Raw genomic sequence first — 25,612 nt, 5'->3', positions numbered from 1 at the left:
TAACACATGAAGCAAATCATTTAATGTGGTTACACACAAATCTTACTATATCTCAAGTAGCACAACAATACAAAGCAACTATAGACGTGCTTGGTAGACGCGCAAAATAGCGGGCGCGTCTATAGGTGTTGCTTTAGTAGAGGAATTATGGGCACATCTAAATGCGTGTCTATAAGCTCGTCTATTTGCACGTACATTACCACGTCTACGTGCACGTCTAACCCGAGCCCATCTAACATCGCATTTATTAGCATGTCTAACCCGAGCCCATCTAACATCGCATTTATTAGCGCGTCTATTTGCGCATGTATTAGCGCGTTTATTTGTGCGTTTACACTGAGACTTAGATGCACATTTAGACGCATAGATAGACGCAAACCAGAGAATACAGAAAGTGAGATTTTGGTGTATATCATTGCTTTCCAAACATTGCCCATGATTACCAAAGCACATAATTTTTTGCAAGCCCACATATACAAGAATTAAGTGAGATGAGGAGAATGAGACAATATGTAAAATAGTTTTGCCAATATCAATTATGGGGCTATGGTTCAATCTCATCCTCAATGAGATCAACCCTTGCCAAACTATCTACTTCAAAATCCAAACAAGTGTTTAGATCTACAAATACATTCAACCCACTACTACTTATGCCACTCATGTGCTCATCGAAATCAGCATCTTGAATGGTAGGCTCGTCCTCACGGGTAATGGCCTCAATATCTGTATCTCCTATCTCATGATCATCCTCCTCTCTCGTATCACGGTCATCATCACGTCCATGGCCATGATCATCCTCCATACGCTCCATATTAGTAAATGTACTATACATCACTTTGGAACGTGGCATAATAGGTATGACATGCCACCATCTATTATTATCCACCATTGGTTGATAGACAACCTAATTCAAACACAAATACAATCATGTTACTTTTCTTGCATCGAATAGTTAAAAGCGAGTATTTTTATATGTGTGCACAGTACCTGTTCACATTGTTGCGGTAGTACTAGTGTGTCCTTCCTACTTTGCCAAAACTTTGTGGAGTCAATAGTTACAAAGCCACTTGCATGGCGTTTGATTGTTGCATTAGGGCCTCTTTCCACCACGTCCTTAAACCACTTTACATCCAAAACATACACAAAGAAGCATCGAAAGTCAAGCATAATAATATCTTGGATTATGCCACAATAATCATCCATGGCTCCATTGGCTCCCTCAAAGCTAGCAATGACGCTGCAATCTTCTGTGTTTCTCTTATCATCAATCCGTTGTGTTCGAAAATGCTTGCCCTCACACCATATAGCATTGAACATAGTGCACTACACCAATAAAAAATCAATTAAATAAGCAATCTAAATTATTGAAAGCTCCTAACTTATGCATAACATTCTATATACCGACCTTACTCATGCATCCCCTAGCATACTCCCATTCTTCCATTGTGATATGCATCCCCTCGTCTTTCTCTGCTTTCTCCATTTCATCAAGTAGCCAATCCACATGAATATCCTTTGGAAGTGCTCTTAGATGCTGAGGGTATGGCACATGAGATCCGTGGTGTGTATGAAAGAGGGCCCTTTCTTCTTGTCTTCTTGCCTTTCCATCCTCGTATCTTGTCACCCATCTTTCCATCACATCACTATTAAGCATGCAAAAGAGGTTGATACTATTATGCAACTCCGTGTCTATTACTTTGTTGCGTCCTTTCCCTTGAGGCATAATAGAGGTCATCCTTAGGTCTTCATCATCTCTGCATAGTCATGGGAGAGAGCTATCCACATCAACAAGAAACTCAGAAATATATACAAGTGACTCTTGTACCAACCAACGCTCAGCCATGCTACCTTCGGGTCTTGCATTTTGTCTCACGAAGCCCTTCAAGGTCTTCATGAAGTGCTCAAGGAAGAACAACCATCGTGCATGTATAGTACCGCATATAGCAATCTCATTCACCAAATGCACTATGAGATGTAGTTAGCTTGTGAGAATAGAACGTGGAAATGTCTCCTCCACTAAACAAACTGCCTCCACTGACATAACTCGAGCATTCTCAAGCGTGGTGGGATCTATTTCCTTTGAGCTCACATACCTCACAAGCTCGCCCATCTTGTAAATACAATCTTTCACGTCCTTCGATGCAATACGTGAAATGCTAGTAGGTAGTATGAACTGAACCCGCGAGGAGGTGGTTGATTAGTTACTTATAGCTATTCACTCACAAATTTGAAAAGAAAAAGATATTATGCACATAAAATACTTACTTGGAGCATCTTGTGCCAATCATGAGATTTCAAGCCATATAATTGCTCTATACCTCTTTTCTTGCTCTTTGTAAAGGCTCCCTTCAAACACCTCATGCATCCAGTGGGAGTACGAATTGTAGTAATAGCGCGCTTCACCGTTGCCATCTCTAGCTTTGATAACATCCACGGTGCATGAGGTAAAAAAACACGCCCATTTGGTCTCTCTTGAGGCCAAGCTTCACGCATCCTCCCTTATGCCTGCCGAATCTCGTGTCCCATTCAAATGCTCCCAAACGATAGATGCCACATTCTTGAAGATATGCATGGGATCAAGCAGGTGATTGATCTTGAGGTGGGACCAATATGGTAAACGATAAAAGATGGAGTATCTAAACAAAATAAAGTGTTAGCATGCAATCTTTACTTTCAGCCAATATAGCCAATCTTTACTTCCAGCCAAAAGTTACAAACCCTTACCGGCTCATGCCAAGTGGTGGAGGAGTCGTGGAACCGTTCCAAATTCTCATCCAATCTCCTGCGGTGAGTGATTGTGGGAGGACTTCATTCCAAGGGGCAACATATCTAGGATGATTAGGTGGGAGAAATCGATGGTGATTCTCATAGATGACCTTATTCAATGCGTCTGCCCGTGAGGCAACTAGCGAAGGACCACAAACAGGACATGCATGGTAACCCGATGTAGTGAGACGTTCCATAACGGTCACTCCATGCATCCGTAACGGTCCCTCCTGAAGATCCCACCTCATATCGCCGATGCTTTGCCTCCTCATGGCGAGCATAGGGTAACATATGCGGGTGTGGCACTACATCCTGTATTAAATTAAAACAGGATCATAACTCAAACATATGAACACCCATAGGTATCTCAATCAACCTTAACTTACAAACCCTTACTCTGTTTACGGTCACATCCCATTCTCCATACTTTGAGATATGATTGAGTGTAATCCTGCATGCACGATACATGTTTCCTCGACATCGATCAAACAAACATTTGATTTTATACTCCAACCACATTTCGCGATGGTGGATACGGAGGGATTCATCCTCACTGGAGCTACTTGTTGAAGATGAAGACATCCTACAAACAAACAACCCACCAAATTTGCTCTTTTTCAAATGTTTAATTTTAAACTCTATGGCGCGTCTAAAGGCGCGTCTAAAAGCGCGTTAAAAGCCGCGTCTATAATCGCGTCTAAAAGCGCATCTACTCTGTGTATTTAGACATGCCTATAGACGCGCTATTAGACACGATTATAGACGCAGCTTTTAAACCTGCTTTTTAGCGTGCTCGCTTTGCTTTTCTTCACATTACTTATACTTCGCGCGGCTTGCTTCCTTCCTTATTAACAGATCCATAGTTTCGATGTTTAAGAGGAAGGCTCCCATACTTACTTCCAAGCTTACACTTAAGAGGAAGGCACCTACACTTACTTCTAAGCTTAAAGTAGAGGAGGATGAATAAGGAGGAGAAGCAACTTTGAAAAAGAAAGAAGAACCTTCTATACCTCTATCCAAGTCAGTCTTTTTGCAGTTGATCTTGTTTGGAAGTTTGCTCTCTTTAGATTTGTACTTTCTCGTATCCAAGAAGCGCATGATTTGGGTATCAATGTCACGTTTGTGTGTCGGGCACAATGCCTTTTTTCTACTTTTTAGGAATCTCGTCTATCGAAGCACGTCTATAGGCGCGTCTCAGAGCGCATCTAAAAGGGCATCTACAGGCGCATCTAAACGCGTCTAGCCTGTTTGTAGACACAGACAGACACTCTGTTAGATGCTCTGTTAGATGCCTCTATAGATGTGGAAATCAGACGCATCTGTAGATGCGCTCTGATAGTAAGCCTCTCTTCCCTTCCCCTTTCTTCTCAGCTCATCAGTAATAGATTTTTTTCCTTTTTTCCAGTTCAACATGTGGCCAGGAAGCACTTCCAGCTCACCTGATCCCCGAGAATCTATTTGGAAGGACTTATATAACCTTTTAGGGCACCCTCCTACTCCTGCGGAGTTATACTGGTATATGACGGGTACTCTAAACACTCCCCAGGAGTCGGCACTACAAACTCCAAGCCACCCCACACCGCCTGAGATCACCCCAGCGGAGTCAGCACAGCCGTCTTATGCCCCTTCCCCCATACCGTCTTATGCCCCTTCCTCCATGCCGTCTTATGTCCCTTCTGCCATCCCATCTTATGCCCCTTCCCCCATGCCGTCAGGAGGTCCTTCCGTCTTGCAGAGCCGTCGACGTACTCCTGTGCCATCGAGACTCGGTTCTCCAGCTACGAGTGGTCAGCGTAGTCCCGTGCAATCTCCAGCTACGAGTGGCCAGCGTACGAGCTCGACACGACAGGGTAGCAGGCGTGGTAGTAGGGAGAGCGGTGGGGGATGCATGGCACAGTGCTTTGGGCCATGTGGCATTGGGGAGGATGATGATTCAGATGATTTAGACATGCCTGTGGGTGATGGTACGATTCTCAGACAGGAGGCATCTTGATGGATGCGCGGGGGAAGGACATCATGGCCTTCATGCGCTCTGTAATTGCTAACAATTACAGAGATTGCTTTATCCACTACAAAGACCACCCAAAGAGGTTAGTTGATGAGACCCTTGCTACTGTTTGCTCTAGGTATCCTAACCCCCCCAATCGCCAGTTCACAGATAAATGGGCCAAGTCAAAGATTGTTACGATACTTGGCAATAAAAGATCTTCTCTTAAGAGGCAGACACTAGCGGAGCTTGCCACGCTTGAGGCAGGTCAACCACCAAGGGGCCCGCCCCACACTGCTCACAAGCGTGAGTGGAAGAAGGCAATGAAGTCAACGAGGGAGGACCCCAGTCTACAGCATGTGGAGGCACGGAGGATCCAGATGGAGGAATATGGAAGCGCGCATTTTGGAGCAGGGGGTGTTGAATCATGGGAGGCCCAATTTGTAAGTATCGATCTCAAATTATATTGCTTATGTAGTTTATTAGGAGGTTGTTTCTTTGTACTAATCCCTCTGCAAAGTGTGTCGTCATGCAGCTTGAGATTGTGGGCAGATACCCTACTCTTGTGGAGACAGCCTACCACCGCCACCATCGCAGAGGAGATACATGGAGGCACTTCTATGATGACGGGTTGATTACTGAGGAGCAGTATACCCGGGCTATTGGAGCAGCCCCCCAGGTATTTGAAAGTAATTAAATAATGCCAAAATTATAAGTAAAGATTTGATTTTTCATACATTGATATATGTTGTCCCTTGTTTACAGGCCCGTGCACAAGACGATGAGGAAGAGGAGGAAGGAGGCATAGAAGGGAGCGCAGAAGGGAGCGTGGAAGGGAGCGAGGACCTGGAGAACATAGATTAGTCGTACAAGTAGTGCTAGCTACTCTTTTTTGTACTTAAAGCTACTGGCTTGGCTTTGTGCCTCTTGTATATACACTCCTCTTATTTTTTGTACTTCAAGCCACATGACATGGCTTAGCTTCGTGCTATATGTATATACAAGTACTTTTTAAGCTTTCAATTTTATTGCGTTTTGGAGTTGTAATGTTTTATTTGGAATTGTAATTAAAATGCGGTTGGCTGTAAGAATTGAATTACACAATGTGGATATGGGATTCTTGTAACTATATAGCATACACAACATACACAGCATTCTGTAAAATTTTTTTAAAAAAAATAAAGCGTGTCTATCAGTGCGTTTAAAAACGCGTTTATATACGCGTCTACCTGTTCGACTTGCGTCTATATTTGTGTCTATAAACGCGTTTATAAGCACGTCTATTTATGCGTCTAAGTACACGTCTATACGCGCATGTGTCTGATATATAGACGTGCAATTAGATGCGGGTCTCCAGACGTGAAAATAGATGCGCAAATAGACGCGCCCGTAAGTTTTCTATTTAGTTCAGTAAATGCATCTGTGCATGCGTCTATGGGTGCTTTATCTTATTGTGTAGAAGTACCCATCACATAGCTGGCTATCCTGCCAGAACTATATATCCATGGATGTTCTTATAAAAGGCACCCTTATATATAATATAGAACTAATATGCAAGCCGCGTGTTGCTGTGAGAGAGAGAGAGAGAGAGAGCTCCTTTTGGTACATGCATTGATTGGTTCTTAAATTTCTAATCAATTAACCTTACATACTTGGATTGGCTTTTGAAATTTTGGCTAAGTCTTAACCGATGGCTTTATCTCCTTCTTTAATTCTATCTCCTTCTTTAATTAATTCCATTGACTCCTCCTTTAAGTCCATTGGCTAAGTCTTAACCCATGGCTTTATCTCCTTCTTTAATTCCATCTCCTCCTTTAATTAATTCCATTGACCTTCCATCTCCTCCTTTAATTCCATTGGCTAATTCTTAACCCATGGCTTTATCTCCTCCTTTAATTCCATTGACCTTCCATCTCTTCCTTCCTCCCAAAGGTGAACTTCTATCTCCTCCATTCCATTGACCTTCTATCTCCTCCTTCCTCCCAAACTTGCCTCTTGTCTTTCCACCTCCTCCCCACTCAAATCCTGCCTCTTTTCTTTCCACCTCCTCCCCTCTCCCAAGCTCCATCTAAGAGCTCCTTCTTTGTGACACATGGCAAGCTCTTCTCTTCCAAGTTGCCACTTATTTGGGGCATAAAATCTTTGAATACTTATGTAAAATTTTAACTTCTTAACAAATCTGAAATGAAAAACCATCCATGGAACTACCATCCATGGAACTATCTCTACCATGCCACTCTTTGTAGTAATTGCAAGATAATGATTCATGACAAAATATAGCCATCGGTCAAATTAATTGATGCACAAATCATAAGCTTCAGATGGAGAATTGCATTTCTTAGCTTGAGAGATCTCGCATGTTTTTTTTCAAAGTTGAATTAGGAAACCACTCCTTTTGGACACACGTAATACACTAACATTTTGTGAGTGAACCTCAGGAGGTGGAGTGTAAGCTAAACCATTGAAAAGGCAATCAAACCATACCTTCTACCATCCTTAAAATTTTCCCAATACCTCATATACAATTGAAAGGCATTCACATTCTCCCAATTTGTCATTACCTTTTCGTTTAGAGGTCAAATAATGGCGAACCCCCAAAATTTACAATTTACGACAATCTTTCTTTTAAACATTTCAACTAGGTCAATTCTAAAAAAATTGCCTTAACTTGACAACAAACCTCTGCTTATCAAGGGTTCTCGAGGCACTTGTAAAGAGAGTTCCTTAGTGATTGTAACTTGGACAATTATTTTGGGACATGCTCTTGGAAAGAGGAAAATTTAGACATGTCCTTTCGAGGATCGTGCCATGCGTATAGAACTTTGTAGGTGCCATCTGAATAGAAGTTTCGAGGTACATGATAAGTAGCTGTAAATAGTCTCATCCTGGTTGTAGTGCTGACAAAAACCGGTTTGTAGAGGAGGTGGCCTTTAAATCTAAGGGCATGATATGAGTGTTTTACTTGAAACTTTCCCTTAATGATTATGGCCTTGGAAAAATATATTTTAAGCACTACCGATTGTAACTTGTACGCCTGGAATTGGGATACGAGCTCTCTTGAAAACATGGGAATTTAGAAAAAGCTAAACATCTCCTTTCGTAGATCTCTGAGAATTGGGTTGTAGCTGTAAAGCTTCTCATTGTAGGCGTAACTGGGACAATCGAAATATAGAGATAACGGCTGGTATGTCATATCAATCATATGGTATATCATCCACGTTCTATGAATTCTATGCTTTTATCACAAACCCTTGCAAAGACGTAATGAAAAGGAGAGTGAAGCTGTTTCGTAATAAGGTGTATCAGTATAGATTGACGATTAAGTGTACTAGCAGCACTAGTCTCCATGTATTTCACCAGCCTGCGTACTTCTCTTGCTTATTTCGTTATAACGTTTTACTAAAGATTCACTTCTAGCTCTAGCCAATCAAGTGCTTACAAGGCATTCATCTTCCAATCCAGATCTTGCCTCGTCGAGTTTTACTAGAGATTCACTTCTAGCTCTAGCCCTTCGCTGTATCTTTTGTCATTATAACTCAATACGCACAGGCCATAGCGGCTAAAGTCACAAGAAAAACAGCAGGGACTCTCCATCTCATTTCGACCCGTAGCCATGCAAATGATCTTCAGCACAATCGGCCCTGCCTCGTGGGTTTTGGGCTCAGTACTACTTGCGGGTGTATTGGCCCTCTCGTTGTTATACCTAGGAATGCCAAGGAGAACTGATCATTCAGCAGCAGCTGAGGACGGCCGCCTGCCCCCGGGAAGAATTTCCGCCTGGACAATCATCGGGCACACCCTAGAAACCATGTTCTCCATGTATCCTCTAGGGACTCCACCTCCTTTCTTATCTGAGTGCCTTCTACGGTAAGCTGCTTCACATGAAGTATCAGGTTGCAACTAATTGTAATGCAACGTCAGCTTGCCCACCTGCTAGCTAACAGTTTCCGTGAGTTTTGATTCCAGTTATGGGACGGTATTCAAGATTCGGCTTTTTGGTTTGCGCACAGTCGTATCCATAGATCAAGAAGTGAACAAATTCATTATGCAGAACGAGGGGAAGCTCGTCCAGACCAACTATCCTTCTACATTTCGTAAAATTCTAGGTGCTTTCAGCTTCCTTGAGCTCCATGGAGCTCTATATAAAGCAGCGCGTAGGTCTATTGTCTCCTTTGTCAACGTTTCCAAGCTTAAAGACAACTTTTTGGAAGACTGTCAAGACGTTGCTCTTTGGACTCTTACAGCATGGGAAAAGAAGGGTCTTGTTTACGTGCAGGATGAAGCCCAAAAGGTGATTTGGCAGAACCACTTTTACCTAGTGGATGATCACAGATCACGGAAGTAGGCATTAAACAGTTTCTAACTTTCTTGAGTATATGCGTAGTTTGCGTTCGATTTCATGGCTTTGAAGCTCCTAGGTTTAAAGCCTGGTGATCCCGTCGCGGAGCGGATGATGGAAGAGTGCAAATATTTTACTCGAGCGATGGGGACATTTCCTATCAATCTTCCGGGAACAGCTTATAGCCTAGGATTGAAGGTGAGCTGGCACTTTGAGTCGAGCTTGTGAGTCCTTTGTAATTGTTTTGTTGCTGGTACAACTTGGGAGTTTTGAGATATGCTCTGCAGGGACGAAAGAACCTTCTCACGCTCATCAGAAACGTCATCGAAACAAGAAAATACGAGACCCGTGCAAATCATAACGAGCTTTGGGTCGATCTTCTATCAAACGAGCTTGACGATGAAGGAAATCCATATCCCGAGGAGATGATTTTGGACCTGTTGCTAAGCCAGCTTTTCGGTGGTGGTGTGACAACTGCAATCGTCCTTACTTTCGCTATCAAGTTCCTTACCGACAATCCAAAAGTTCTGCAAGAAATGCAGGTCAGGTGGTCTCCTTTCTCTCCCAGATAATGACCGCTGTCCTTCGATTTCTTGAGTCACAACTATCGCTTTTCCTTATCGTTGATTTATCGATGTCTGAGTTTCCTAGGAGGAACACATGGGCATTCGAAAGAAAATGGAACTGGGGGCGAAGCTATCCATCGATGATTACAAACAAATGACCTTTACTCAGAAAGTAAATCAAAGCTTATATATGTTTTAATACATTTAACCAGATGTTGATAACATAGCACTGCTTGCGTAAAATAAAATTTGGTTTATTTGGGTGTCGTGAATCTAGGTGATAAATGAGACTCTTCGATTGAGCAATGTAGCGCCATTTTCACAACGGTTGGCTCTTCAAGACATCAACATAAAAGGTACCTCAGAGATATATATCACTTCTGCAAATCCTCAGAACATGACCAGATTTCGGACGCTAATCCAACAATAATTAGAAGGTGTGCTTTAACCGCCGAAAGCCAACCCGAACATGCAGGTTTCACCATTCCAAAGGGTTGGAATGTCCTGCTTTCTTCAGCGATAGCGAATTTCGATCCTATGGTCTATCCAGATCCTTGCGTGTTTAATCCCTGGCGCTGGCAGGTAATATTAAACCTCTAAATTTTCAATTATGTCACGGCAACTCGGAGCGGTAGTTCATACATAAACACACAGACACAACCTTAGCCGTCCAGCCAATTCGCCAAGCTACATATCGAGACTGCTACATAGGGGTTTAATATCGAAGTAGAGTATCCATTGGCACCTCATTGGTTGTCATTGAAAGGTGAATGGAACTTGGGAGTCCTTTGTCCAATGTCATATTAGGAAGCCTTACAATTATTGACGAAGGCCTACTTGAAGACCCTCCCATCATTAATGAAAAAGTGTCCACATAAACTTACATTAGTGTTCTTCTAGACTTGAAATAGAAGACCTCCCAAAGAGGGAAGGATTTTAGTAGCATTGGCTAGAAGCTCCCACTTACAACTAGCTAAGATCTTAGCATGCTAAATTATTAGAGAATCATGTTATTATTTGGCATCCTAAACTTCATATTCTTTCCAGGAAGCAAGACACCCTCCGTCCTTCACACCTTTTGCATGGGGACCAAGGATTTGTCCAGGGTCCAATCTGGCTCAGCTAGAGATTGCTATATTCCTGCACTATCTTGTTACTAGTTACAGGTCTATTACTCTTTGTATTCTTTCTCATTGTTTTTGGGTGATGCATACATTTAAATACTCTCTAATAGTGTGTATCATACTTACAGGTGGGACCCGACTGAGCCTGATCATGGATTTCATACCCCTGTTCTAAGGATGCTAAAGGGGTTTCCAATTCGAGTTGCTCCATTTTTAGATTTATTAGATTAGTACACATATATTCAATAAAAGGAGATTATCAATACTCATACACACTATAATGTGTGGTTTAGTCAATTAAATGGCATACTATACATAAATGTGTGGCTTTAGTTTTGAATTTCTTTGAGCAAATAAGCTTGGTAAAAGCAAGTGAGATATATTTAAGTATTTGTATGACTACCTTTGTCGCCCACTAATATAGCACTTTGTTGCGATGCACTATTAGCAAAAGTGACTTTTTCTATTCCATCAATGTACCTACACTTAGCATACTTTAGGTTCATGTATCACCATAATGCATTCAAGAAGGTGTGATTTCCTTGGTTTTACATTCTTGATTCCTTTATGCATTTTTAGTTCTCAATGCTTAGGCCTCAATTCTCTAAATTTCCATATTGATATTGCTATTCTCAAGTCTGACCATTGCCCTTTTTGATGGAGCATGTAGATAACTTTAGCATTTCATTGAGTTAAGTAGTTTCTTTGAGCTCTCAAGTTTTGTTCTCAAGCATTTTTCTTGCCCCTTTCGATGTGCCCAATGAAGACAGACTTTGGGATCTTAATTGACTTTTGAGGTGCTTTATGTTCTAATAAAATTACCCAATTTGGTCATCCATTGTTTTGTAGCAATTTATAAAGATTTAGACATATGACATGCTTTATGACTATTCTTTACTTTCAAATAAAATTATGCAATTGGTCACCCATTGATTCATATTAATCTATTTGATATAGTTTTAGACATATGACATACTTGAAGACAATTGCATCCCTGAACTTTGAGAGCTTTGACTGCTTTACATAATCTAACTTCAAGCACATCTTGGAATATTCATTATTTTCTTGGCTTATATTTAGATAACCTCCTATCGATGCCTTGCATCCAATTATCTTGGTAGCAGACACTGACATCTTTATGATTCAATGGTCTAGCTAGATTTCTATTAATTTGCAAATTTTCATTAGCTTGATATTGTAGCTATGGGCACGTGATCTTGGATTGCCATCTTACCTTGCTCCACCATCATAGTAGTTGCAGAATAACCTTGACACATACTTAAACACTACTATACACGGATCCTATTGTGATGCTTAAGTACCGATAATTAGCGTGTGTGGAGTGCTAATCATCGGTATTGGAAGTGTAGCATCGTACGTTCACCTAAGAGTACTTGATCATCTTCTTTAATTAAGTGTGGTGATTCTTGATGGTCATCGTCTTCTTCCTCAATATCATGATCTCCATCTTCCTCTCGTATGATGTCATTATGCGCATCTTCCTCTTGGCTCATATTGTGATCTTCATCTTCTTCGCTAGATTCATCTGGATCAATTGGAATTGGCATTCGTAGTGGCATCTCCATATCCACATCTCTATCTTCAAAAATTTGCTTACTTTGTGGTTGAGTCATGGTTTTACTTGGATCATGCATCACCATCTTGGATCAGAACGACTCGATGAAAAACCACCTATATTGAAGATGGGTGCCAAATGCCATCAATTATATATATGAAATTATGCTTAAGTACATGTATCAATGGATCTTTAAAAATGAAAGCTTCAATTAATTAAATCATTAGTATGCACCTGCTCATAGTGCTTGGGAAGAACAAAAGTAATTAGTATGCACCTGCTCAGAGTGCTCGGGAAGAAAAAAAGTATCACTTTCATCGGTCCAAAGTTTGGTGGAGTTTATTGCAAAGAAACCGCTACTGTCTTTTCTCAATGCCGCATGGGGACCATTGTAAATAGTTCTAAACCATAAACCATTTTACATCAAGAATGAAAATACTAAATCGTCTGAAATCAACTTCATAGATTTCGCATATGGTTCCACAATAATCCAACTCTGAGGAGAGAAGATTGGTATCCGAAGCACTTGCTTGGCTATCTTGTGTGAAGTTAGCCATGACTCCACAATCATACGTGACTCTCTTTAAATCGACGCATTCCATGTGAGAATGTTGTCCATATGACCATAATGCACTATACTTTTTGTATTGTAAAAGAGCATCATTAAAACAATGAAGATGCATCTATTTTATAGCATATATTGCCACAAATAATTACTTAATTACATCAAGAGGTAAGAAACTTACATGCATCATACATCCAGATGATAACTCTCGCTCGCACTCGTTTATTGTCTCTCCATCGCGTTCGGCTTTACGTAGAGCTAGTTGTAGCCAATCAAGTGACATGTGAGTGGGGAGAAGAGCCAGATCTTGTGGATATGGTTGCGATCGCCTGTACATTACTCTGAATCTCGTTCTTGCATTTATTCTTTCTGCTTTGGCTACTTCATATCTCTCAATCCACTTCTACATCTCCTTGCTATTGAGGATACAAAACTTATTGAATTTCTCCATTTGCTCTTCGCTTATCTTTCTTCTCTCTTTCTTTCAATCCCTTTTCCTTGGGGAACCTCTCCAACGATGCGATCATCATTCTTGTTATGCCAAGCTTGTGGCATATCGGGATCCTTGGATGCAAGAAACTCCGTGATATATACTAATCTCTTGCACAAGCCATCCCTTTGCCATGCTTGCTTTTGGTCTTGCTCTTTGTCTTACAAATCCCTTCAAAGTTTTCATAAACCGCTCGAGAAAAAACATCCACTGACTATGAACGGTACCTGCAATGGCCACCTCATCCACTATGTGCACAAGCAAGTGCACTTGAGTTGTCATAATGCTCGAGGGAAAGTGCTTCTCAAGCAAGCATACATCTTCGACCCTTCTCGATGCTCGATATGGAGATCTCTTGTTGTAAGCACCCTTTTATTGTGATTGGGAGGATGAACTATCAAAGCAACAAAGAAGTCATGTCAACAATATAACATAATCATAATTATGCTAATGCATCACGATTATTGGTACACTAATCCTACAACTTAGAATACCTATAAGACCTTGTACCAATCATGGGACTTGAGCCCACTAAGCTTATTGTCCTTTGAAAATGCTCGTTTCAAGCAATGCGTGTACCCTATGGGTGTTTGAAAAGAGGCAATGTCCGCCTTGACCGCTGCCTCCTCTCTAGTAGATATGATCCATGTTGCTTTCGGGAGGATAACTTTTCCCGAAGCATGAACTTGGGGCCATAAACGAGATATCCTATTCATAGCACGCAAGTCTTCTCGCACTCCTCTCGAGTCTTTGGAACCAACCAAGTATGCCCAAATAGTAGCCCCCACATTCTTCAAGATATGGATGGGATCCAAGAGATGATTGATTTGTAATGACCCCAATAAGGAAGCTCGTGAAAGATCAATAGACTCTTCATACCAAGAGGAGGTTCCTCTTCATTCGCCCTCCAAGCCTGAATCTAGTCACTTGCCTTCAAATATGATGGTGGTGGATCAAGCTGACCTCCATGCGCGACATGGTCCAGTGGAAGGTATTGAGCATGACCTTCATAAACATTTTTCCTCATATGTTTGGAGTATCATGCAAGCGATTTCAAACCTGATCCACAAACAGGACAAGCATGGTACCCACTTGTAACAAGTCCTGCATGCGTGCATGAATGTATTAGTATAAGACATGCGTGCGAAAGAGAGTCATAAAAGCATAATCCTATATTATACATGTAAAGACACAACCACGTACTTGCGCACTCTCCATATCCTAGGTAGTCATGCATGGTCCACATCAAGATACCCCTGACCAAAATATCATCGTTATGTCTAGGAGCTCGAGAAATATCAAAGACCCGCACTCCTCTCCATAAGATCTCACTACTACACACAGATCCTATTGCGACCTTTAAGTACTGACATTTAGCGTGTGCAGGGTGCTAATTGTCGGTATGGAAAGCGCATCCCGTAAAGCGTCGCTATATACCGACTTTAGGCAAACCTCGCTATATACGATTACTAAAGTCGCTATATAGTGACGTTTATCAAAATTGTAAGTGTCGCTATATAGTGACACTAAGATACTTTTTTATAGCGACATTTTACAAAAAGATTTTTTTCTCATATCGACCTTAAAAGTTAGTTTTCTCCAATGGCAATTTTTTTTTAATTTTCATACATGTTTGATCTTTTGAGAGAATAAAAGTATGAGAGCATGTACATCAAGCCTTTGAAGCTCATATATTCATGTGCAAGTTTGAGATGAAAAAAATCAATGAAGAGCATTTACATCAACGGTTTCAGCCAAGTCTAACACGCCAAACAAGTCTATCTCTAACTCTATACCGAGTTGGTCTCCTATATCATCATCGTACTCTAGCATCATACATTCACCTAAAAGTACTTGATCATCTTCTTCAATAAAGTGTGGTGATTCTTCATGATCATTGTCTTCTTCCACAATATCGTGATCTCCATCTTCCTCCCATGCGATGTCATTATGCGCATCTTCCTCTTGGCTCATATTGTGATCTTCATCTTCTTCGCCAGATTCATCTGGGTCAATTGGATCCGGCATTGGTAGTGGCATCTTCATATCCACATCTCTATCTTCAAAAATTTGCTTACTTCGTGGTGCAACTTGGATCACATACCACCATCTTGGATCAAAACGATTCGGATGAAAAACCACCTATATTGAAGATGGGTGCCAAATGTCGTCAATTATATATATTAAATTATGCTTAAGTACAGGTATCAATGGATCTTTAAAAACGAAATCTTTGATTAATTAAATCATTAGTATGCACTTGCTCACAGTGCTCGGGAACAACAAAAGTATCACTTTCATCGGTCCAATGTTTGGTGGAGTCTATTGCAAAGAAACCACTACTATCTTTTCTCATTGTCGCATGGGAACCGTTGTAAATAGTTCTAAACCATTTTACATCAAGAATGAAAATACTAAATCGTTTGAAATCAACTTCATAGATTTCGCGTGTGGTTCCACAATAATCCAACTATAAGGAGAGAAGATTGCACAACAAGACAAAGCACCCACTGACGCACGCACAGACGCATTTCATGAACTAAATAAAAAACTTATGGGCGCATCTATTTGCGCGTTTGGAGACCTGCGTCTAATTGCGCATCTATATATCGGACTTACGCACGTATAGACGCGCAGTTAAACGCATAAATAAACGCGCTTATAAACGCTTTTATAGACGCATGTATAGATGCAAGTCGAACAGACAAACGCGAATATAAACGCATTTTTAAACGCACTGATAGATGCGCTTTTTTTTTTAAAAAAAATTTTACAGAATACTGTGTATGTTGTGTATGCTATATAGTTACAAGAATCCCATATCCACATTTTGTAATTCAATTCTTACAGCCAGCCACATTTTAATTACAATTCCAAATAAAATATTACAACTCCAAAACGCAATAAAATTGAAAGCTCAAAAAGTGCTTATATATACATATAGCACGAAGCTAAGCCACGTCATGTGGCTTCAAGTACAAAAAATAAGGAAGCTAAGCCACGTCATGTGGCTTCAAGTACAAAAAATAAGAGGAGTCTATATACAAGAGGCACGAAGCCAAGCCAGTGGCTTTAAGTACAAAAAAGAGTAGCTAGCACTACTTATACGACTAATCTATGTTCTCTAGGTCCTCGCTCCCTTCCACGCTCCCTTCTGCGCTCCCTTCTGTGCCTCCTTCCTCCTCTTCCTCATCGTCTTGTGCACGGGCCTGTAAACAAGGGACAACATATATCAATGTATGAAAAATCAAATCTTTACTTATAATTTTGGCATTATTTAATTACTTTCAAATACCTGGGGGGCCGCTCCAGTAGCTCGGGTATACTGCTCCTTAGTAATCAACCCGTCATCATAAAAGTGCCTCCATGTATCTCCTCTGCGATGGTGGCGGTGGTAGCCTGTCTCCACTGGAGTAGGGTATCTGCCCATGATCTCAAGCTGCATGACCGCGACACACTTTGTGGAGGGATTAGTACAAAGAAACAACCAACCTCCTAATAAACTACATAAGCAATATAATTTGAGATCGATACTTACAAATTGGGCCTCCCATGATTCAACACCCCCTGCTCCAAAATGCGCGCTTCCATATTCCTCCATCTGGATCGTTCGTGCCTCCACATGCTGCAGACTGGGGTCCTCCCTCGCTGACCTCATTGCCTTCTTCCACTCACGCTTGTAAGCGGTGTGGGGCGGGCCAATTGGAGGTTGACCTGCCTCAAGCCTGGCAAGCTCCGCTAGTGCCTGCCTCTTAAGCGAAGATCTTTTATTGCTAAGTATCGTAACAATCTTTGACTTCCCCCATTTATTTGTGAAATAGCGATTGGGGGGGTTAGGATACCTAGAGCGAACAGTAGCGAGGGTCTCATCAGCCAACCTCTTTGGGTGGTCTTTATAGTGGATAAAGCAATCTCTGTAATTGTTAGCAATTACAGAGTGCATGAAGGCCATGATGTCCTTCCCCCGCGCATCCATCAAGATGCCTCCTGTCTGAGTGATGTCATAATAAATCGTACCATCACCCAGAGGCACGTCTAAATCATTTGAATCATCCTCCTCCTCATTGCCACATGGCCCAAAGCACTGTGCCATGCATCCGCCACCGCTCGCCCTGCTACTACGCCTGCTACCCTGTCGTGTCGAGCTCGTACGCTGGCCACTTGTAGCTGGGGACTGCACGGGACTACGCTGACCACTCGTAGCTGGAGAACCGAGTCTCGATGGCTGGGGAGTACGTCGATAGCTCACCGAGATAGAAGGACCTCCTAATGGCATGGGGGAAGGGGCATAAGACGGGATGGCAGAAGGGACATAAGACGGTATGGGGGAAGGGGCATAAGACGGTACGGGGGAAGGGGCATAAGAAGGAGCATAAGACAGCTGTGCTGACTCCGCTGGGGTGATCTCAGGCGGTGTGGGGTGGCTCGGAGTCTGTAGTGCCGACTCTTGGGGAGTGTTAAGGGTACCTATCATATACCCGTATAACTCCGCAGGACTAGGAGGGTGCCCTAAAAGATTATATAAGTCCTTCCAAATAGATTCCCGGGGATCAGGTGAGCTAGAAGCGCTTCCTGGCCACATGTTGAACTGGAAAAAAGGAAAAAAATCTATTACTGATGAGCTGAGAAGAAAGGGGAAGAAAAAAGAGGCTCTGTCAGAGCGCTTCTATAGACCCGTCTGATTTGCGCATCTATGGACGCGTCTAACAGAGCATTTAACAGTGCATTTAACAGTGCGTCTAACAGTGCATTTAACAATGCGTCTAACAGTGCGTCTAATAGTGCATTTAAAAGTGCATCTAACAGGGCATTTGTGTGAGCGTCTATAGACATGTCTATGTGTGTCTGTAAAAAGCCAGACGCGCCTGTAGATGCGCTTTTAGATGTGCCCTGAGACGCGCCTATAGACGCACTCTGACAGGTGAGATTTATAAAAAGTCGAAAAGGACGTTGCGCCCGACAAAAGAACGTGACGCTCATACCTAGATCCTGCGTTTCCTGGATGCGAGAAAGTACAAAACTGGAAAGAGCAAACTTCCAAACAAGAACAACTTCAAAAGGATGGACTTGGATAAAGGTATGGAAGGTTCTTCTTTCTTTTCCAAACTTGTTTCTTCTCCTTGTTCGTACTCCTCCTCTCCTTTAGGCTTGGAAGTAAGTGTAGGTACGGTCCCTTTCTCTTGAGTGAAAGCTTGGAACTATGTATGGGAGGCTCTCTCTTAAGCTTCGAATCTATGGAACTGCTAATAATGAAGGAAGGAAGGCACTCGCGAAGTTTAAGTAATGTAAAGAAAAGCAAAGCAAGCGGTGCGCCGAAAATCAGGTTTAAAAGCCGCGTCTATAGACGCGTCTATTAACACGTCTATAGGCACGTCTAACTACACAGAGTAGATGCGCGTTTAGACGTGTCGTTAGATGCGATGTCAGACGCGACTATAGATGCGACGATAGAGGCAACACAGAGTTTAAATTAAGCATTTGAAGAAGAGCAAATTTGGTGGGTTGTTTGTTTGTAGGATGTCTCCATCTTCAACAAGTAGCTCCAGTGAGGATGAATCCCAACGTATCCACCATCGCGAAATGTGGTTGGAGCAAAAAATCAAATGTCTGTGTGATCGATGTCGAGGAAACATGTATCGTGCACGTAGGATTACACTCAATCATATCTCAAAGTATGGAGAATGGGATGTGACCATAAACAGGGTAAGGGTTTGTAAGTTAAGGTTGATTGAGATACCTATGGGTGTTCATATGTTTGAGTTATGATCCCGTTTTAATTTGATACAGGATGCAGTGCCACACCCGCACATGTTACCCTATGCCCGTCGTGAGGAGGCGAAGCGTCGGCGATATGAGGTGGGATCTTCAGGAGGGACCGTTACGGATGCATGGAGTGATGGTGATAGTAGCCCGACACCATTACCTCATGAAGCCGTGGAGGAGGAGGTGTTTGATGATATGGTGCGGGATTTATATGTCCATCAAGGGAGGGATAATAGCATGGAGCAGGATGATCTTTTTACCGCAGCATCGACTCCACTGTTTGAGGGGTGCACATTCTCTGTTCTACGTGCCTCCCTTGAGTTACTAAACTTGCAAACCATCTATGGATGGAGCAATGCAAGTTTGAATGCATTACTCAAGTAAGCTTTAAAGTCGATTTTGCAAACATGGTGAATTATGCGCGGGGGTCAATTACTCGAATGCTTTTCCTCATTTATGGTCTTCACGTGCAGGCTATTGTGTAAAATGCTTCCAAGGGAGAATAAATTACCGACCTCAAGAGATATGGCAAGGCAACATGTGACCTCTCTTGGAGGATTAGATTACAAGCGCATCCATGCATGTGTCAACGATTGCGTTTTGTTTCGTGGACTACATAAGGATGCAAGAGAGTGTCCTACTTGTGGAGAGGCAAGATATAGAGTAGATCTCAAAACCTTGGACGTGCCTCGTAAGGTATTGCGACATTTTCCCATAATCCCTCGCATCCAACATATGTTCAAGTGCAAATCTATTGCAAAGCTCATGTCATGGTATTCCTCCCATCGATCAACCGATGGCAAGTGGAGAACTCCCACGGACTCTCCTGCGTGGAAGCATATTGAAGACACATGGCCAAGCTTCAAGGAAGAACCTAGGAGCTTGAGACTTGGATTGGGTATGGACGGTGTGAACCCATTTGGTCTCAAAAGCACGTCTTACAGTGTATGGCCAGTGGTACTGGTGAATTACAATCTTCCACCCTCTATGGCTATTAAGAAAGGACATGTCATGCTGTCCCTTCTAATTCCAGGGAAACATAAAGTTAAAAATCCTGATGTTTATTTGGAGCCTTTGATTGATGAGCTAGAGATACTTTGGAGAGGTATCGAGGTGCATGATGTGAGCAGGCCTCCCTCGTCACGAGACTTCAACTGCAAAGCAGTCTTGATGTGGACGATGCATGACTTCCCAGGCTATGGCGAGTGTTCAGGTAAGCATTGCATTTTTTAATTATGAATAGGCAAAGGAGGTGGCACCCTAAACCCACCTTCCACTCTTAATTGCATCTATTGTTCAGGTCTCACTACATCGGGTTACCATGCATGTCCTGTTTGTGGTCCTTCGCTAGTTGCCTCACGGGCAGACGCATTGAATAAGGTCATCTATGAGAATCACCATCGATTTCTCCCACCTGATCATCCTAGATATGTTGCCCCTTGGAATGAAGTCCTCCCACAATCACTCACCGCGGGAGATTGGATGAGAATTTGGGACGGTTCCACGACTCCTTCATCACTTGGCGTGAGCCGGTAAGGGTTTGTAACTATTGGCTGGAAGTAAAGATTGGCTATATTGGTTGAAAGTAAAGATTGTACGCTAACACTTTATTTTATTTAGATACTCCATCTTTTATCATTTACCATATTGGTCCCACCTCAAGATCAATCACCTGCTTGATACCATGCATATCTTCAAGAATGTGGCATCTACCATTTGGGAGCATTTGAATGGGACACGAGATTCGGCAGGCATAAGGGAGGATCTACGTACCACAGGGAGGATGCGTGAAGCTTGCCCTCAAGAGAGACCAAATGGGTGTGTTTTTTTACCTCGTGCACCGTGGATGTTATCAAAGCTAGAGATGGCCACGGTGAAGCACACTATTACTACAATTCGTACTCCCACTGGATGCATGAGGTGTTTGAAGGGAGCCTTTACAAAGAGCAAGAAAAGAGGTGTAGAGCAATTATATGGCTTGAAATCTCATGATTGGCACAAGATTCTCCAAGTAAGTATTTTATATGCATAATATCTTTTTCCTTTCAAATTTGTGAGTGAATAGCTATAAGCAACTAATCAACCACCTCCTCGCGGGTTCAGTTCATACTACCTACTAGCATTTCACGTAGTACATCAAAGGACGTGAAAGATTGTATTTACAAGATGGGCGAGCTTGTGAGGTATGTGAGCTCGAAGGAAATAGATCCCACCACTCTTGAGAATGCTCGAGTTATGTCAGTGGAGGCGGTTTGTTTAGTGGAGGAGACATTTCCACGTTCTATTCTCACAAGCCAACTACATCTCATAGTACATTTGGTGGATGAGATTGCTATATGCGGTACTATACATGCACGATGGTTGTTTTTCCTTGAGCGCTTCATGAAGACGTTGAAGGGCTTCGTGAGACAAAATGCAAGACCCGAAGGTAGCATGGCCGAGGGTTGGTTGGTACAAGAGTCACTTGTATATATTTCTGAGTTTCTTGTTGATGTGGATAGCTCTCTCCCACGACTATGGAGAGATGATGAAGACCTAAGGATGACCTCTATTGTGTCTCAAGGAAAAGGACGCACTAAAGTAATAGACACGGAGTTTCATAATAGTATCAACCTCTTTTGCGTGCTTAATAGTGATGTGATGAAAAGATGGGTGACAAGATACAAGGATGCAAAGGCAAGAAGACAAGAAGAAAGGGCCCTCTTTTGTACACACCACGGATCTCGTGTGCCATACCCTCAGCATCTAAGAGCACTTCCAAAGGATATTCATGTGGATTGGCTACTTGATGAAATGGAGAAAGCAGAGAAAGACGAGGGGATGCATATCACAATGGAAGAATGGGAGTATGCTAGGGGATGCATGAGCAAGGTCGGTATATAGAATGTTATGCATAAGTTAGGAGCTTTTTATAATTTAGATTGCTTATTTAATTGATTTTTTCTTGGTGTAGTGCACTATGTTCAATGCTATATGGTGTGAGGGCAAGCATTTTCGAACACAACGGATTGATGATAAGAGAAACACACAAGATTGCAGCGTCATTGCTAGCTTTGAGGGAGCCAATGGAGCCATGGATGATTATTGTGGCATAATCCAAGATATCATTATGCTTGACTTTCGACGCTTCTTTGTGTATGTTTTGGATGTAAAGTGGTTTAAGGATGTGGTGGAAAGAGGCCCTAATGCAACAATCAAATGCCATGCAAGTGGCTTTGTAACTATTGACTCCACAAAGTTTTGGCAAAGTAGGAAGCACACACTAGTACTACCGCAACAATGTGAACAGGTACTGTGCACACACATAAAAATACTCGCTTTTAAATATTTGATGCAAGAAAAGTAACATGATTGTATTTGTGTTTGAATTAGGTTGTCTATCAACCAATGGTGGATAATAATAGATGGTGGCATGTCATACCTATTATGCCACGTTCCAAAGTGATGTATAGTACATTTACTAATATGGAGCGTATGGAGGATGATCATGGCCATGGACGTGATGATGACCGTGATACAAGAGAGGAGGATGATCATGAGATAGGAGATATAGATATTGAGGCCATTACCCATGAGGACGAGCCTACCATTGGAGATGCTGATTTCGATGAGCACATGAGTGGCACAAGTAGTAGTGGGTTGAATGTATTTGTAGATCTAAACACTTGTTTGGATTTTGAAGTAGATAGTTTGGCAAGGGTTGATCTCATTGAGGATGAGATTGAACCGTAGCCCCACAATTGATATTGGCAAAACTATTTTACATATTGTCTCATTCTCCTCATCTCACTTAATTCTTGTATATGTGGGCTTGCAAAAAATTATGTGCTTTGGTAATCATGGGCAATGTTTGGAAAGCAATGATGTACACCAAAATCTCACTTTCTGTATTCTCTGGAGCGCGTCTATGTAGGCGTCTAAATGCGCGTCTGATTCTCAGTGTAAACGCGCAAATACACGCGCAAATACACGCGCTAATAAACGGGATGTTAGACGGGCCTGTATTTTCTCAGGTCAAACGGGCAAATAGATGCAGTTATTTACGCACAAATAGACGAGCGTTTAGCCGTGCATTTAGACGCGCCCGTAATTTCTCTACTAAAGCAACACCTATAGACGCGCCCGCTATTTTTAGCGTCTATAGTTGCTTTGTGTTGTTGTGTTGGTATCCGAAGCACTTGCTCGGCTATCTTGTATGAAGTTAGCCATGACTCCACAATCATGCATGACTCTCTTTGAATCGATGCGTTCAATGCAAAAATGTCATCCATATGACCATAATGCACTGTACTTTTTGTACTATAAAAGAGCATCATTAAAACAATGAAGATGCATCTATTTTATAGCGTATATTGCCACAAATAATTAATTAATTACGTCAAGAGGTAAGACACTTACATGCATCATACATCCAGATGATAACTCTCGCTCGTGCTCATTTATTGTCTCTCCATCGCATTCGGCTTTACGTAGAGCCAGTTCTAGCCAATCAAGTGACATGTGAGTGGGGAGAAGAGCCAGATCCCATGGATATCGTTGCGATCGCTTGTACATTACTCTGAATCTCGTCCTTGCATTTATTCTTTCTGCTTTGGCCGCTTCATATCTCTCAATCCACTTCTGCATCTCTTTGTTATTGAGGATACAAAACTTATTGAATTTCTCCATTTGCTCTTCACTCATCTTTCTTGCAATCCCTTTTCCTTGGGGAACCTCACCAATGATGCGATCATGATCCTTGTTATGCCAAGCTTGCGGCATATCAGGGATGCAAGAAACTCCGTGATATATACTAATGACTCTTGCACAAGCCATCCCTCTGCCATGCTTGCTTCTGGTCTTGCTCTTTGTCTTACAAATCCCTTCAAAGTTTTCATAAACCGCTCAAGAAAAAATATCCACCGACTATGAACGGTACCTGCAATAGCCACCTCATCAACTATGTCGCACAAGCAAGTGGACTTGAGTTGTCATAATGCTCGAGGGAAAATGCTTCTCAAGCAAGCATACGGCTTTAAAGGATTCCACCCTAGCCTTCTCGATGCTCGATATGGAGATCTCTTTTTGAGATATCCACCTATTTCACATGCCCATGTAAGATATTTTCATAATTAGTCTACAGATTATTCAGCTTAAATTGAAGAAAATGCAATCAATGCAATTTGATAGTAAGCATACCTCACAATACCACTGATCTTGAATATAGCATTTCTAACATTTTGTTGTAAGCACCCTTTTATTATAATTGGGAGTATGAACTATTAAAGCAACAAAGAAGTCATGTCAACAATATAACATAATCATAATTACACTAACACATCACGATTATCAGTACTCTAATTCTACAGCTTAGAACACATGTAAGACCTTGTGCTAATCATGGGACTTGAGCCCACTAAGCTTATTGTCCTTTCAAAATGCTCCTTTCAAGCAATGCATGTACCCTATCGGTGTTTGAAAAGAGGCAATGTCCACCTTGACTGCTACCTCCTCCCTCGTAGAGAGGATCCACGTTGCTTTCAGGAGGACAACTTCTCTTGAAGCATGCACTTGGGGCCACAAACGAGACATCCTATTCATAGCATGCAAGTCTTCTCGCACTCCTCTCAAGTCTTTCGAACCAACCAAGTGTGCCCAAATAGTAGCCCCCACATTCTTGAAGATATGCATGGGATCCAAGAGATGATTGATTTGTAACTGACCCCAATAAGGAAGCTCGTGAATGATCGATAGCCTCTTCATACTAGGAGGAGGTTCCTCTCCATTCGCCCTCCGAGCCTGAATCCAGTCACTTGCCTTCAATTATGATGGTGGTGGATCAAGCTGACCTCCACGTGCGAGATGGTCCAGTGGAAGGTATCGAGCATGACCTTCATAAACATTTTTCCTCATATGTTTGGAGTATCGTGCAAGAGATTTCAAAGCCGGTCCACAAACAGGACAAGCATGGTACCCACTTGTAACAAGTCCTGCACGCGTGCATGAATGTATTAGTATAAGACATGCGTGCGAAAGAGAGTCATAAAAGCATAATCCTATATTATACATGTAGAGACACAACCACATACCTGCGCACTCTCCATATCCTGGGTAGTCATGCATGGTCCACATCAAGATACCCCTGACCAAAATATCATTGGTATGTCTAAGAGCTCACAACACAAAGCAACTATAGACGCACTTGATAGATGCGCAAAATAGCGTGCGTGTCTATAGGCATTGTTTGAATAGAGAAATTATAGGCACATCTAATAGCAAGTCTAACAGGTCAGTTATTTGTGCGTGTATTACACGTCTATTAGCACATCTACATCGAGAAAATATGGGTCCATCTAATACTGCGTCTATCAGAGCATCTATTTGTGCATATATTAGCATGTCTACACTGAGAATTAGACGTGTATTTAGATGCAAAATAGAGAATATAGAAAGTGAG

The 25,612-nt window shown here is 42.0% G+C and overlaps 1 protein-coding gene across 1 annotated transcript; it reads left to right on the top strand.

The window, feature by feature from the left end:
- The first annotated feature begins 8,366 nt into the window (after positions 1 to 8,366).
- LOC147899630 (cholesterol 22-hydroxylase CYP90B27-like) lies at positions 8,367 to 11,013 on the top strand. Its single transcript, XM_087377765.1, has 9 exons — positions 8,367 to 8,620; positions 8,720 to 9,044; positions 9,138 to 9,290; positions 9,380 to 9,634; positions 9,744 to 9,830; positions 9,936 to 10,014; positions 10,134 to 10,240; positions 10,706 to 10,824; positions 10,911 to 11,013. Exons 1-9 carry the CDS (start codon positions 8,367 to 8,369, stop codon positions 11,011 to 11,013), a joined length of 1,482 nt encoding a protein of 493 aa, XP_087233891.1.
- Positions 11,014 to 25,612: the final 14,599 nt, after the last annotated feature.

The sequence above is a fragment of the Dipteris shenzhenensis genome, chromosome 8, assembly GCF_047967505.1.
Source record: "Dipteris shenzhenensis isolate YYH24624 ecotype China chromosome 8, Dip_SZ_1.0, whole genome shotgun sequence".
Lineage (NCBI taxonomy): Eukaryota > Viridiplantae > Streptophyta > Polypodiopsida > Gleicheniales > Dipteridaceae > Dipteris > Dipteris shenzhenensis.
The sequence above is the reverse complement of the archived record's forward strand: the minus strand, read 5'-3'. Positions and strand labels throughout refer to the sequence as shown.